This window comes from Triturus cristatus, chromosome 4_2, assembly GCF_964204655.1.
Source record: "Triturus cristatus chromosome 4_2, aTriCri1.1, whole genome shotgun sequence".
Lineage (NCBI taxonomy): Eukaryota > Metazoa > Chordata > Amphibia > Caudata > Salamandridae > Triturus > Triturus cristatus.
In genome coordinates this window covers 753,527,003-753,544,038 of record NC_140586.1, presented here as the reverse complement: position 1 = coordinate 753,544,038, position 17,036 = coordinate 753,527,003, and the positions used below count along the sequence as shown (strand labels likewise).

General features: G+C 40.2%; 1 protein-coding gene across 6 annotated transcripts in view; it reads left to right on the top strand.

The window, feature by feature from the left end:
* ELAVL4 (ELAV like RNA binding protein 4) overlaps nt 1–17,036 on the top strand; it is a 151,907-nt gene that overhangs the window by 51,219 nt on the left and 83,652 nt on the right. For all 6 annotated transcript variants that reach the window (XM_085602656.1, XM_085602660.1, XM_085602655.1 and 3 more), the window contains one exon: nt 11,712–11,952. In XM_085602656.1, coding sequence (XP_085458782.1) covers nt 11,712–11,952 — 241 coding nt within the window. The remainder of the gene's footprint in view (nt 1–11,711; nt 11,953–17,036) is intronic.

Below are 17,036 nucleotides of genomic sequence, written 5' to 3'. Positions count from 1 at the left end.
GCCTTATTTATTTGGTCTTCCTTAGAGGTAGTGTAAGTGACATTTGAAAATTTGGAGACCGGCACGTTATGGTTATTTCGAGGGGCTAACATTTTCCATGTAAATGATATGCAACAAAAATATGCATGCTATTAAAACCGTGCCAGCAAAGCTCTGGTTACAGAAGAAGAGCTGCATTAGAGTGCATGTGGTAGACACGTGTTGATGACAATAATTGAGGAGAAGAGACAAAATTGGTGCTAACAGAAGAGTATCTGAAAAGGCAGCAGGAAACAGGGAATTGACAAATTGGAAAATCTAAATGAATGGGGAAATTGGTTTTAGGCCTAGATGGAAAACTTAGTAATAGGAGGTGGCTGATTGATTCCTGTGCCCAGCACCTCCTTTGAAAGGAGTGGGTGTCTCCGGATATGGTACAGTCACATTATTTGGGAATGACATCATGACTACCATATTATGGTTATATTTCATATATGACTTGACAGTATGAGCACCCCGTGAGATTTCAGCATACCAGGCATTGCTACCAGGGTGAAGTGATGTTGTTCATTGTCTCCAATTTTCTAAATAATAAGTGTCATATAGTTTGAAAACTTTTTCAGTTACAGTTGGGGCTTGCAAAGTATGGAAAAGAATACGCTATGTGTGCTATGCTAGACCAAATGTCGGTTTTGGCATGATGAATCCCCAGACCTGTCTCAGTACAATCTTCCTAAGCAGAGAGCTGCTGAGGGGGGCACAAAAGAGATGTTAAACTATAAAGGGATGCCCAGATGATGTTTTATGCGAGTCCTGAGCAAACTTGTGGCAATATCTAGAATGTCATGATGTAAAAGAACTGCATCATGACTGGAGTTCTAAATGTAACCAGTATCAGTCTGTGTGCTGGAGGTTGTTGCAGCTATATTTGTAACTTCTATAAAGTTACTTCAAACCTAACCTGGATTCATATTTCCTGATTACTACAAATGTATTACTGTTGTGGCTTTCCGTTGACTGACGCCTCTCAGGCTGTTTAATAGGCACCTTTTCAAAGTTGCTTTCCTTGCTAACCTGTTGGTTGCAGACATGAGCACCCTGGTGGGATATTGCTGATGGTTGCTTCCACCAACACTTTAGTTCTTGTGCAAACATTTTTCCAGATTTCCTCCAAGGTTTAATTTTCCTTTGAGGCTTCGAATCATGGACTTCTGTTTCCTCCTGACAACACTTGCGCCTGATGGGAGGAAATGGTATCGAGATAGGCTTGTCGCTGGCATCAAGGCGAGAGTCCGCCTGACTGCTGCAGGTCATAAATAATGCTCACAGGGGTTGTATTCAAACATGTAGCTCAGCCCAGTGTAAAAGAACGTAGACTTTCCCAAGAATTTCTTCATAGTGCTTAGATTCAACTATTTCTGGTCTTAGGACTGTTTGGGAGCGGACTGACCATGAGTCATGGCAGCTCTGGAAAGGCAGACGTCCCCTTCCTGACCCATAGCAGAGGTCAGGGGTGTCTTCCCAGAAGATGCGCACATTTTGTCCTAAAGGAATGCCCTGATAGCAGGTAAGGGCTTGTCCTACATAGTTGAATACGCTACAAGAATGCCCAGAATGCTTTTGTCCTCTCTGGTTAGTGATTGGTGAAATAACTCGAACATGTATGTAGCACCTAGAAGAAACTACCTAGCGCTTGCACAGTGAGGAACTCTGAAAAGATTCCAGTTTGTCGTCGCAGTACTCAACATTACTGGATACAGTATGAGGATAGGAGTTTATTCCTCTAAATGCACCAGTCTGGTATTCATCCTTACCCTTCGTATGGGACCAGTTTAAGAAAGAGGGGGAAGGCGATGTCTGTGGCAGTTATGAGCTACGCTTGTAAAGGTCAGACTACTGGTGCTGAGAAGTGACACTCTTCAACGTAATCTGTGCAGGAGAACAGGGGATCACTCTATTTTATTGGTGATACACCCCTCCCTCTTTTTATGCAGCTGTCAAACCTAGAGACGGCATTGGGCCATACTCTAAAGCTTTCAGCCCTTAAGAAATAAAAAAGCAATGCTTATAAGACAACGTATTTGTAATTCAGGTACACAGCGGGAGTGTAAAAGTGTGCTGTGCCAAATATGACAACAAACAAAATAGGAGGGAAGCGGGAGGCACAACAGCGGGTGGAATTTATAGAGGGGTCTTTCCAGAAGGAGGGCAGTAATCTACAGAGATAGCTTTCTGCCCTAAGTGTATTGTTTAGTTGGCATGTCATGTCTCTATTCTAAAAATGTTTTCTTAGCTAGACAATTACTTCAAACCATTATTATTTAATTGAATTGTAGGTGTTAGACATAAATTATGTATCTTAATGTGGAGGTTATGCAGAGTGTAAACATCTGTAGGTTGAAGGCTCTTTGAACATATACTTCTGAAGATGCACACCAGTTTTTCTTTTTTAGGCAGGAGACACCAGAATTTTTAAGGTAAACATGAAGTTATTTTAGCATTCTTCCACCTGAATCGTCATCCACGCCAATGTAAGGTAATGGGGAAATTAAAGAAAACAACAATTAAGGTGAATTGGGAATCTTTGTCCAGTTGCAGGTGCCCTCTGAAAAGACCACTCGCCATTGCAGTGTTTTATTGTACATATAATAGCGAACTCTTTTGGAGACACCCAAGACCAATACAATGCTTTAAAGTTTTATACAGATGAAATTCATTTATTGAGGGTGTTATTCTTGGAAATAACTCTTTTTCTACCATCGGGAAAAATATGAAATGATCTTTTCAATCTCTGCCTGATTCTGATGATTTTTAATCCTCAAAATATATTGTCCTCTACCAAAATGAATCCATTGATGATCAAAACAGGCATAATTCTTAAGGGCTCTTAATACAGTCGGCCAATTGGCCGAAGTTCATCGTGAGAAGAGAGTTTTTTTGGCAGATGGAATACCCTGTCACAAATGCGACCAGTGACAGATATCCCTTCTGCTGTATTATAAATGCATTATAGCCTATGTCCCTTGTAATAAGGAGGATGGGCTATCTTCACATTTTGATGGAGTATCCCGTCCACCTAACTCAAAATAAGGCCATTTATGTTTTATTGACCAAGAGATCAATTAATGGTGGAAGATCCAATTTGAGTAGAGATTAATAAGGCAATCATTCCGTGGCATAGTCCAATCATGATAATCTAATAGCACTTGTTAAAAAAAAACAATAATTGACTAGCGAATAGAGTTAGTTGGTCTTAACTGTTTGAATCATGTTTCTTGTTAGCGTAAATATAGCTTGAATTCATGAGTTAGACTTCGGTCGTGCATGTTTGCACTAGTCTGTGGTGGCTATTTAGTCACATACCAGTTGAGTTGTTCCAAAGGCGTGCTAATAAGATGCTTTAGTTCCACAATATGCACACAAATCACCCCAAAAGTTCCCACAGATGGAAGAGAGTGATCTATCTGTGCAAGAGATCCTTAGTTTGTTTAAACACACCATCATGTCATGCAGAGTGATCCAGTGATGTAATAAAACTCGAGGGGGGCTCTCTTACAAAGTATATGGAAGGGCCCCCCATGCTTCAGACCAGGGAGGAGCTCTCCGGCCAGGTGCCGACCGCCCGTGCACAGTGTTGGAGGGGGCTCCCTGGAGCTCAGGGCCATCCGGCACCACGGGGGCTAATGTTACGCTATTGGAATAGTCCTTGTTCTTGCACTCTTTTGGAAAATGTGACTTTTTTTTACTTCCAATATACTTATGTACAACTCTTCATGATTTCTCCAGAATTCAGTGATGGTAGTACATTAATTAAAGCATTTAAACCGAGCCGCAGTGCAAAAGGTCTGTTTGAATTGCGCCCATTTACAGCTAATTCTCAAATGGTCCCTGTTCTTTGCTTTATTTGACAGTGGCCCAGTTAGTTTGCTAGAACTCTTTTTACTTATGATGGAATAGGAGACAATGCTAAGGGCACAGAACTCACACTTTTATTTTAAACAATTGTACTGGGTTTATTTTTTTACTCTTAAGTGTTTCTAAACATATTATCTGAAGATCGATGGGTTTTCATGGTGACTACTCAGGACGTCAGTGACTGCTTAGAAAATTAAATAATATTAACAGATTTCTTAAGTGTATATAAGTAAAGGAGCTAAATTGAACATTTATTGCATTATTCGGTAAATATGAATATTTTTGAAACAGGGGACTAAAAATTAAGTTAGTGTTCTCAGGTTGAATCATGGGACCATAGAAGGGCATGAACAGAAAATATAACATGGGTGATAGGTAGCCTCATTTCAATTTACTAAAGCTCCAAATTTCCCATTAAAATTACTTTATGTTTTTTGCATTTGTTGCTGACTTAAATATTTCAGCATTTGTTTATTTGTTTGATGAATGCCTGTTTCTGTATTTTCGTGCATTGTTTTTGAGGCTCAAACCATCAAAATTGCTTAGGCTGGGGTCCCTGGCTTCCAAAAATGACTCTGTGGAATTCCTGTTTTCCATTAATGATTCATTGTGGGTTCCTGGATTTCTTTAGTGATTAAGTAGGGGGTCCACAGAAGTCAAAACGTGAGTGAAGAACCACTGCTCTAGGGGTTGTGCCTTTGGCTGTGCTTACTTGTGGTGTGGATCTGGGATGTAACTCTGTGATGTAATGCGTTGTCCTCCATCTTGTGTAGGGCATAGAGTTTCTTAAGCAGTCTGGCTGAAGTACTCTTGAATATCTGTTGAAACGGTGAACGGAGAATGCTCATGTAAAAAGTGAAGCATTGTTTACTCATCTTCTTGTGAACAATTCACAAATATGCGCTACAAATACCAGGTTTGTTTAGAAAGTTGGACCCTAGAAAGTGTCCACCTGTCAGTAGCCTCTGGTGAATGGCCCCTGTTGTGCATATTTTTTCACACTGGGCCAGTGCCAACAGTGCCGGGTGAACATTTTGCCTACAGTGCCATATAAACGAGACCTGTTGGACCGTGCAAAGTGGAAATACGTTGTAAATATTTCACTTTGTAAGCATTCCCAAAAGCACTTGAGTATGGGAAGTAGTGGAAAAGATGTACTGCTTTATGCACGTCCATCTCTCTATTATTAAAATTGCAAAGAGAGCATAGTCTGTCCTTTTTGTACTAATTATATGTGTCTACTCTAGGCCCTAAATATTTACATTTTATTCCTAGTTGAGATGTTTTGGGACTAAATCACAAAGGCATGTAAGAGAACATAAAGGATTACCACATGAGTACTGCATTACATGCTGCAAAGCATCTTTGTGAATAACCCCCTTTGAAGGCACATCCAAGAAGCAGAATTTTAGATGAGGAGTCAGCGGCAGGACTAAAAGATGTTTGCGTGTTTCCTGAAGCTAAATGATTCTGTCTAACTCAACAATCGAAGTCCACCCACCCTGTCAGTGAATTGACCTATGTTTTTATTTGATTCTCTGAAAGCTCAAACAGAGAAATCGGAATGTGAAGCCGCTATGGTGTTATTGTGCTAGTGACTTAATTGTTGATGGACTGTACTTTATTCATCATCGTAATATAAATTTAGCTCTACATTCTGCTAATAGTTAATTGTCCTTTCTGACCTGGCTTTGGACTGCGGCTCTAGGTGTTGTGGTTCACCTTAAAGTCAGAAACCTCCCCCTGATCCATATGGGCGGAACAAAGGAAAACATAGAAACATCAAGTAAAATAAAATGTGAATATTTGTTTCAATTGTCAATGGAAGGCAAGTTGCCACTTTGTCATTCCATGACTTGGTCAAATGCAAGAGAAGAACCAGAAAATGCCCGTCCACGAGCAGGGCCTATCTTATCTTTGTGACAAGACACGACTAAGAAGAGATGGTAGTTGCAGGTAAAGTGGAGCTTGAAAATGAGATATATCATAGCAACACAAAGCTTCTTGGGAGGGATGGAGATCTCAGAAGAAATATCAGTTCACAGCAGGAGATCCTCATGCAACAGAGATTATTCTAAAGAATTCTCCTTGCATGACTGTGTTGCGTCTGACCAGACTGTTTTATGTGCTGTCAGTAACGTTGTATGATCAATTTCCCACCTTCTCCGCGAATGCCTCCCTCGTGAGAGTAGGTGCAGTGTGAAACCAGTATGAACAAAACAAGCCTGACTATAAGCCGACTTCTAAAAGGTCTTCCGAACATTACATCAAAGTGAGCTGTCTTGGTGAAGGGTCCTAGAAGGAGACTATCGACAATATAACGAATTATGAGATAGACCTAAGTTCTACCTCATGGCGGTGAAGTCTTATGCCATCTCACTGATAGAAGGGACCTTTCAGGCAAGTGGCATTTCATATGCCCCTCAACCTTAATGAAACAATTGATCCACCAGCAACGTGTCTTTGTTCAAATATTTTCGGACAGCTCTCTGACAAACCATACTTAAAATATATAACTTGAACCATCTTGCCGGAGTGGAGTAAAGATAATAAAATCTATGCATGAATTTGCATCTGTGACAGCTTTTTGATACATAACAGAACCCCTCCTTGATATTGTGCTATTTATGGAGCATTTGTGTACATGAGGAGAGGTAAGCACAGTCAAGCTACACTTTAAGGGCCCTCACTTACTATAGGTGTGTATTGAGCTCACATGATGCATCTCTACTCAAATGATCTGTATTAAAGTGCTACTCTTGAAGTCCAGAATTGTTTAGATTCTGAACTATAAGAGAGACATGTTATGAAAAATTCCCTTACTCCCTTTTTTGTGTGTTCCACATTTTTCACATTTTGGTATAACATTTCTTGGATTATGGTATTTTAGATTTTTGAGGCTGGATTCTACAGTCGCTCACTCTCCGATACTACATCCCGTCACATGGAACCTAGGCCATTTTGGAGAATAATCCCATGGTCAGTTATAGCTTCTCACTGCTGCCTCACCTTTTAATGGGAATCCCCTATGTACTGTGCTAAAGGTTGGGATGATGCATACCTTGGTGTATAACTTTCCATTGCCTGTATAGGATTCCATTTGCCTGCGCTTTTTAACATCTCTTCGGGGTCTGCACTGATGTCATTGCTCTGCACATAGGCAGAAACTATGGCGTTACCAGTTCCGACCGCGCACCCACAGAAGGTAGGGCTTCTGTGACACCATGGACTAGTCGCCTGAATGGGATATTACTCACCTGGGTTGCAATTGATATCACCATAAGTAGTCCGAAGGGCCTTCTCATGTCTGTTGAAGACACTGGGAGAGAGGCGCAAGCTTCAGTATCCTCTGCGCCTGCCAGTGGGTCTAGTGCTGTACAAACAAACATATAGACAGAGAGAGGAATAGACATACATAGTTATTTATAGCCATTTTAATTGCATACATTTCAAGCAGGTTATACCAGCTGAGTGAAAGTCACCTTTTCCTCTGTGTATTCTCATCACCTTTCCTTTATTTGCTCACATTATAAACATCAGTGCACTTCCTCATTAGCTTTGGTCTCTTTTGACCTATTTAGCTTGTGTTTTCTCTTCTTATGTGCGTATGTGAGGACGGTGAACTGAGCTCGCGAGCTCCACGCACCTACCGCCTGTCTCATACTTTGGGATGGAATTTGCTCTCGCTTAGACGGATGAGATCAAATGCACATGAAAGCAATACAAGGATCAAGCGGATCTTCAAACAAAAACAGAAGAACCCTATCACACCGCTTCAAGTGACTCATTGGCAATCAATATGAGCAGGAATTCCTGACAGACATGAGAGCTCAGACCGCTTTAGCATGCATAATGGATGCTACCATCTTCTCTTGGCCCTGGAAGTGTCGCTGATCTTTGATTTTCTCTTGATACCTCAGTGGGCAGAAAACACCATACGGGGTGGGGTCAGCCAAGCCCCTAGCATCAATACATAAATTATGAGCGGTGTTCACTGTTAGTGGTTTTGTGTTCTCTGTTTAATTCATGATGCTTTTGCAAAAGGTGCAAGTGTTGACGAAATCTCTAAACTCTTACTTTGATCACTTCTTATTTTCATGGTTGGTTGGTTTCCCACCCGTTTTTCTCTGCTGTGTCCTTCCCAGGCTTTTTCTTTATTTAGCAGGCTTAATTGCCTCCATCATTACTAGGAATTCAAGGCTTAAGTTGATCAATCTTGTTTAAAGATCAAAGCTTCCATGAGATTCATCCTTATGCACAAGTTTTGGGGGATTTGACTTGGGAAAAATATTCAGTCCATTTTCCTTCATTTTTTCCCTTGGGGAAGTCAAATGTATTTGTTCTGTTCTATTCATCTCCTTTATCTGTAGAGAACAGTTGTGGTAATCTTGCAGATGTTCTTGAATACATAGTATTGAATAATTTTTTCTCTTTGTGCTAATCCGATAATTTGCCCATTTATTTATTTTATTGTTTTGTATAGTGCTGATTTGTCGCATTCTAGCGCTTAAAAGTTCTTAGTTGTGGGCCAATCCTCACGCCTTATCCCATGTTCTTCCAAACTGACCTCATTTAATGATTAGATTGGCAGTTCTTAAAAGCAAGGATGTAGTATAGTCCTGTTTTGTGAAAATATTTTTGTCCCTTCCTCCCAAACGCTTTGACCTAGGAACAAATTGTTTTGACTGTTTTCATTCTCTTGGTCACAAGTATATTTGTGTCGGAGCGTGATCCTACATCTGTGGTTCGGACAAAGCTTGGCTGCTTGGATATGAATTCACTGGAGCTTCTGAATTTACTGATTTCGAGCCTCTGCGTATATCATGGTGCACTGTTCCAGCCTGGACTGTGACAAGGATCTTGTAGGCTCGATGCTACATTGAGCACTCCCCATCTCTGTGAAGGGGAGAGCCCCTTTCAGCATCTTGTTTGAAGGAAGCTTGTGATTGTTAAAATTTGGTGATCAGAATAGAGTGTTGTTAAGATGATACTCCAAGATTTTTTACTTTTCTGTTCTTCGGGACATGCGTGAAGTAAGGTGTTTTCGATGCGGCCCAAATCACATATTTTGAAGATTTAGAACATACAAATAATTCTACATGCTGTAAATACATACCGTCCTTATTTAACCATCTCAGTGCCTACTTATCTGTTTGTTTCTTTGCTTATCTATCTTTGCATCTATCTATTTATCTTTCCATCTCTTAGTCCCCCCTTTATTTTGCGTGTCCTGGCTTCCCACATTAGTCATTGTTTGAAGGTCTAAGCTGCTCTCAATAATGTCATGACTACATCCTGCCTTTCTCATGGGACTAGATTAATAGCTGAGTGAGTCAGAATTTCCGGGTACGCGGCACACATGGCTTGTTCCTACTGCTGTTCAGTGCGTAGCTGGTGATCTGTTATTGGAACAGTCAACTTCCCTCCTTCATTCAGCTCAATAGTCGTAGATTACTGAGATCCAGGGATATTTTTGGAGAGCTGACGTTGATTGTTTTTGCACTGTAGATAAACAGACTACCTAGGGTGAATTTCTTCCTCCTTGCTTAAGATGGCAGCCTTTAATGACATGGAAAATCACTAATCCTCACTCTCAAGAGCTGCAATGTGCGAGCTGCAATGTGCGCAACGGTTTGTTAAATTTTGAGCGGACATGTTCATTCTCATAGCAACGATGTCAATATATGTGTGACTTGCCAATGTCAGAGAAGGTGGTCCTACGCATTAACCCTCCACACTCAAAATAAAATCAGGTAACAAACAAGCCAGTTACCTTGAAATTTGTGAAGTGGAATTAAAAATCGAGATTCTGAAAATGTTCCTAATTTTGTCGGGGGGGAGAAAGTCAAACTGGCAACAAATACCTAGTCTAGGCAGAAGCACTTATGCTGGCCTCGAATGCATCTGACATCTCCCTGCAGAAGTCTACTTCCGGTGCTCAACCTCTTAGCTTGATGGACGGCCCCGAAGGCAGCTGTATCTAGTGGGAGAATAGTCAAGTGATGGTGATCGCTAAAGTGTGGCCGAGACCCAAAACTTGAATTGAATAGAGTTAGTTTGTACCTCTGGACAGCTACCCGTGGAATTGCCTTTTGGCTTCAGTAACTTAAGAATTTCATTTTTGTATGTAATTTAGCTCCGTAGGTGATCGGGGTATGACCGTCCATGAGTCCCAGCCATTAGCTTGCTGTGCTATTCCAATCAGGCGTTGTATTGTATTCGGTGTTGTATTCAGGCCAACACCGCTAAATGCGTCTGGAGTTGCTTTTCTTCCTGCTCAGAGGAGAAGTGGCCGAGCAGTTTTAGCCAAACTTATCATTTTGGGGCAGAAGAGGCTTGGAATTTATTGTAAATCTAGTTCACGTCAGTCTTGCCTAAAAAGAAATGGTACAAACCTCTCGTTGGTTGTATGTCACAATATTGACCAGAAATGTATTGTGGTACAAGAATATAGATGTCAAAATATAGACATCTAAAATTGTAATGTTTGTAGTCGACGATGGAAACCAACGTTGACTACAAAAAAATTAACAGGAAAAAAAATAATAAGTTAAACAAATATCTAATACAAAAATGAAGTATTTAAAAAAATAACATTAAACTTAAAATATATAGTATAAAAATATAGAGTTCATAAACAGCAAATATTTAAGGGAAACAAATATTACTGTATTAGTACACAGAGCAAAGTGTGCATACACAATTAGTCTTGTTAGGCCTTCTTTGGAGGATGTGGTCAACATGCTTTGAGAGCAGCTCCGTTCAAGGCTCCTACAAACCCTTCCAATGATATTAAAGGGAACAGCCAGTATGGTACCTGCCTCGAGGTGTTGGACATAATCTCCCTCAATCTGACTGCTGTAGTTCTCTTTTAGGTACTATCACATGCCTTTGTGACTTGGCCTCAAAGTATTCAAAATGGGAATATGGACAGAATATTCATGTTCAGTTAGTACAAATACAAAAAAAGGACTGTGCTCTCTGCACTGTGGCCAATAGGGAGTTGGATGTATCAGGGCTGATTAACAAAGTTATGTAAGAGTACGGAAAAGTGTATTTATGTAGTACTACTTATCATACTTGTAATTTTATAATGCACCCCCTTGACTGTACACCTTAGCTCTGCTATGCCGGCTGTTCAGCAAAGAGACTGTGCTCCCATGCTCCCAGCTTCGACAAAGTCACCCAACTATTACCAAACACTTTCCATACCATTTGCCACTGTTTGCGTTGCCATTCTATGTGCAGGGAATGTATGGTCCCCCGTGCAGCCCCAAGCTTGCATCCATGGGGGTGCGGGGAAAGGGGGAGGGTGGAGGGTGCTACTAGTGAAAATACAGGTATTGTGTGCTCTGCAGTATGTTGCAAGATGAATAGGTTTCCCCAGCGCACACGTGAGCGCCTAACAGTTCCCATTTGCTGTAATAAAAATAATCATTTAAATGACACCTAATTTTCCTCCATTGTGTTTGAATTTTAATTTTGCAGCATTCAAGCGCACACAGATTACAAAAAAATCCCTTGCTGAAGCAAGAAATTAACCTTAAATTAACAAAATGATAGTGCTTTTACCTCTGCATCTACTGTTTTGTTCACAGTGTGACAGCTTTACATGACCCACTTTAGAAAAAATAAGAGGAATTTAGTGTGTTTTCATTGAAGGTTGGAAGGCGGAGTCAGACTGCCTGTGGGTGCTGCGCTTGGTCTCCAAGTCAGACGTTCATTAGCAAGTCTTTATTGACATAAAAATCACAAGTGCAATAGTCTTTTTTTCAGTTTCATCTACATATACTATCATTATTATATTTATTTTTTAGATAATTAGCACCATGGAACCTCAGGTGTCAAATGGCCCTACGTCTAATACGAGCAATGGACCCTCCAGCAACAGTAGAAACTGCGCTTCACCAATGCAAACAGGGGCTGCCACGGATGACAGCAAAACCAACCTCATAGTCAACTATTTGCCACAGAATATGACCCAGGAGGAGTTCAGGAGCCTGTTTGGGAGCATTGGCGAAATAGAATCCTGCAAACTTGTGCGAGACAAAATTACAGGTATGCCCTTTTTTGTGTATTCATCTCTGGCCTACTCGGTATGTAATCAATCCTTTGGGGTGGGAGCGGGGAGGGCGGTGTGGAGTGTTGTATCGTTAAAACGAAGAGTGGAGGGGGAAGAATGCACACCGCTTTTGTGTTCTGAACTAGTGGGTAGGGCTAGAAAGAAAAGGGGGCTTCTAAAACCAATTTCAGTCATCTAGCATCCTACGTGTAATATATAGTGAAAAGGGGAGTTATGGTTGTTGTTTTCATCTTCTGTTGTCAAAGAATAGTTTTGTTCTGTAAACTGTTTCTAGTACCATGTTCACTCCATAAATAGGTACCTGAGATGGAAAACATAGGCATCTTCTGTAAAAATAAAGACTTCAGTAAAGATATATATATGTATGTGTATATATATATATATATATATAAGTATATATAAATGTGTATATATATATTTAAGTATATATATATGTGTATATATATATATATGTAAGTATATATATATGTGTATATATATATATATATCGCAACATTCCTCTCGCTTCTCACTCGGTTTCTCGAAGGTTCGTCGCAGGTAAGGATCACAGCACCACGAAGGACACTCAAGATGATATTTATTTCAAAGAAAAACGAGGCGTCACACACACAAGAGACGGTCTACGCGTTTCGGCACTTGGCCTTCGACTGGACCATAGAGTCTCAAAGCCCAGAGTGTCCATTTAAAGTGTCAGTGCAGATATTTTCAAGTAAACAGTGAAGACATACTGGACAATTGATCCTAACGACAATGTTTTTAAAGTAAAAGTGATTTTGCCTCAAATTATACTTCAAATTAATCCGTAGTTAAAGGCAAAAAAAAGGAAACAAGTATTTACGAATTGCAATTTGTGTGCAAGATTAGTACAAGGTAAATTTAAACTTGAACTAGGGGTCATGGTAAAGTACCAATGTTTTCTTGGGAGGAATAGAGGACATAATCAATTTAAAGTGTCTACAAATTAGAAGTAGTAACTTCCCCTCTTATTGGAAGTATGTGCAATTTCTTACATGTGCATGAAAATGTATTTCTGCACATGCTTTCCCTCCACACATGATAATCGAGGAGCGGAATATTACACACAGACGTCATTCAGATTTCGGATTCACATAAATATCTCCCTACAAAAAATTACCTGTACTTAGTTCCTGAATCATTATTTTAGGCCGGAGTAATTTTTTTTATTATGACTTCAGGCCTAATATATTTGAGTGTAAGTACCTGATGGTGGATACACATGCAGGTGTCATTTTTTTATTGGGAGATATTACTATAAATTTGAGATTTTTAGAGTCACTGTCATGCAGTCCTATGTTTTTGCCAAATTTGTATTTGCAGTCTTTTTTTTCACCTTACCCCTGGAAGAAGGTATTTGAGTTACCTAATCCATGGGTACCAGCTGCTATTACTCAAGTGTTGCCCCAAGCAGGGAATTCAGTCTAACCGGTGACCAAGAGCATTACCTTTTCATACGCTGTAGGTACATGCATCGCATGACAATACAATCCACTGTTGAAATCATGAATACCTGAATGGATTCAACACCCGGGGACTGCAGGGAGTAATCCTGAATCTGCCATTGACACCAAATGTTTGTTAGTGGTTAGCTGGTGGTAGGGGCACTGGAAGAGCTGCAGGCATGCTGGTGTCTTTGAAAGGCCTGCAAGGCTTGGGGAGATTCTAGTGTTATGTGTCAGCAGCTGCCGCTTGCACGGCTGCCCAGGCTTTGCAGTCAGTGGCCCGGCCGTAGTTACTTCATATTCCCTATAGCAGTCCACTTCTGGCTATCCAAAAGATTTTTTTCTGTTCATAATTCCACAGGTGAAATGTAAGGGTAATTTCAGAATCATTGACTTTAACCTTGAAACTGGCACTGGCAAAGCCAAAAGGTCTGGCCTTGGCAATTTGATACCATGGTCTATTTATTTTTCATTGCAAGCATATGCCACAAACATAAAAAGGGAAAAAAAGCAAATACGCTACCACCTAAATATGGCTTTCATGTGCTGCAAGAAAATGAAAAGCCTTTAATGGCCTCATACATTGTATTATTATTTGTGAAAGAGACAGGAATAATTCCCCACCTAAACAAGCACTCAAATTGCAGGCTGCTGCAGTGTTATAATGTCACTCAAACCCTTTATAACTACAAGTTTAAAAGGAGACAGAAAGTAAATCACCATCTAACTGTGCATCCGAATTGCAGGCAAAATAAATATCCAGTGTATTTAAAGTTATTATTAAAAAAATGAAGAAGCACGCTTTGAACAAGTTTTGCAAGTGAAAAGAAAGTAACTTTTTTTAGGCGGTTGTGAAGAATGTGCCTGACTAGTGGAAGAAGCTCACGTTTCCTACAGCCAGTGTATGTCTCTATATTATAAAGGATCTTTTGGAAAAACAATAGTCTGTCGACCCCACTAAGGCGGTCTCAAAGGACAGACCCAAAAAGTCTGACTTGTGCTTTTCCAGAGTAGGTTTCGTTTGCGTTTCTACAGTGAATCCCTGTTGTGGGAACAGGTTGCAGGACCATGATGTTTTACCTGGGCTAGACCTGGTTTAATAATTAAATAATGAAATACATTTAATGTGTCACGTATTTTAGTTTTTGTGTTCTTTACTCCACCCCGTGCATCCTTTCAAAAGTACCTTCAGTTTAAAAGAACCCATATTAAGTGTATTTTGGTAGGTCTTCTGGTGTATAAAACGTTTTACCCCACCTGATTCCTATCCAACTTTCTAATTCTCTGTTATTGTACTCATTTTGTTCAGTGGAATTCCCACCTCGTAATTTGTTTTGTCCTACAAAGTAAGAGAGTTTTTCTTTTATTTGTCTCTTAGTGCCAGCATGCGCTCATGTGGGAATATTGCCCTTACAAATACACATAAAATAATGATTATGGTTGCCATATGATGAGTGCTAATCTCTCGATTTTGAGTAGTTTAAGTTCATCTCTACTGCAGTCAATATAGGTCAGTCACAGTGTACTCCGTAGCCAGTTCTTTTGGCACTCAAACACGAAAAGGTGTTTGAGAGGGCCTGTATTTTGGGTTGCCCCTAGTATTGGTAATAATATAGGATGCAGGCTTGTTTGCACTCTTCTCTGCCCAAAAAAGTAAATGAACCTCAGTTTCTCTACAGGGACCTCCTCTTTGGGCAGTCGTTTTCCCTTCTGTGTGTCTTGAAGTTCCTCACCCCAAGTAGCTGGAAAGTTAGATCACGTATGCCATATTTTTTAAACCGAAACATGTCCTTATTTCTCTGTGTCCTCTTAAGATGGACCATTCTAGAACTAAGTCAAGTGTATCCTTACAACTGTCCCTACAAGTGTGTAAACGTCTTGTCTTCATCTCACGCAGATGACCGTCACCCTCATCTTCTGCACAGTACCACTGAATTAACAAATACTAAGGAGTTTTTCAGGACTCTAGAGTCCATTTTTCCTTACAGTATTGTTTTTTGTCTCTTCATTGTGCTAGGTTTAAATACATTCCTCCACCTGCTCAAAGTCCACTTTTTCCTTGGGTACTCCTTTATGAATTGATCTCTTGCTTTGCTGTCAAACTCCATCAACATTTGACTATATCGGGTGTTTGAAGTTTTCTTTGTTGCAGTTCAACCATTTGTAATTTTTATATTGCAGAGCTTTCCTTTTCACCCATGTTCTTTCCTCTTGGTGGATAGTTCCCTGCTGAAGATGGCAGCACAGCTACCTCTATCTTCTTTGACTTTATATGTTACACTTCCTCATATTTTCCTTGTGCTTCGTTGCCTCTTTATCCCCTTGTGTCTTACAGAAGTCTTTGGCTGTTTTGGCATCAAGTAGCCAGTTAATCACATACGCTTCTCATGTAACTCCACTTTTTGATCATTTGTGACTGTCTCCTAAGACTCCCTGTCATATAATGTCTGCAACAGTTGTCAGCTGGGCCCTTACTTGTCATGTGATTGCTTACATGTGATGGATTTAATAATCAATACAGGGGCATTATTCAAGCACCCTTCCCACTTCTTTAGAAAGTAGCCGATATACTATTCTCCTTTTTGTTTTATGTATGGGGGTTTCCAGTCATATGTCCAACATCTAGTCAATGGGCCTTTCTTTCTGCAAGGTTTCTGCTTTACCGTTGCCTTTCTATGTGGCTTCACCCTACTTATTTAGGGACTGTCAAGATGCTTTCCAGGGACTTCTGTAGCTTCTTTGTACCAGTGATGCCACACATGTTGAGCAGCAGGGCTCTCTTCACAGTATTCCAGGGTTCAATAGTTGTAGGTAAGTGGAGGGATCATGTACAGATACTTACCTGCCATAGTGAAGTCTGCACAACATTCAAGAGTTAATGAGAATTGTCTTTTAATTGGTAATCCTTCTGGAAGATGCTTAAACCTCTTTCGAGTTCAATTACTTAAGCTGATTCATTAGTCCAAAATAACCAGGATTTCTTCCAATATTCATAAAAAGTGTCCATGCAGGTATTATGTTCTATTTTAGGCTTATTATCTTATTACTATTTCATATCCTTGGCCATAAAAATATTGTTGTGCCCTTCCACATCCAGGTATAGTCTGCATTCTTGCAGATACCGTGAAATATCTGTTGAGCGTTTTGGCCTTTCATATTGCTGTGCAGCACAAACATTGTTGTAACCTAAGAAAAGGATAGATGGCTAGATAGATAGATAGATAGATAGATAGATAGATAGATAGATAGATAGATAGATAGATAGATAGATAGATAGGTAGGTAGGTAGGTAGGCAGGCAGGCAGGCAGGCAGGCAGGCAGGCAGGCAGGCAGACAGACAGACAGACAGACAGACAGACAGACAGACAGATAGATAGATAGATAGATAGATAGATAGATAGATAGATAGAAAGATAGATGGACGGACGGACGGACGGACGGACGGACGGACGGACGGACGGACGGACGGACGGACAGACAGACAGACAGACAGACAGACAGACAGACAGACAGACAGACAGATAGATAGATGTTGGTGCATGTGTTTCTGTATACTTTTTAAACCAATTGATATATTCTGTAGTTGTACCACTTTATTA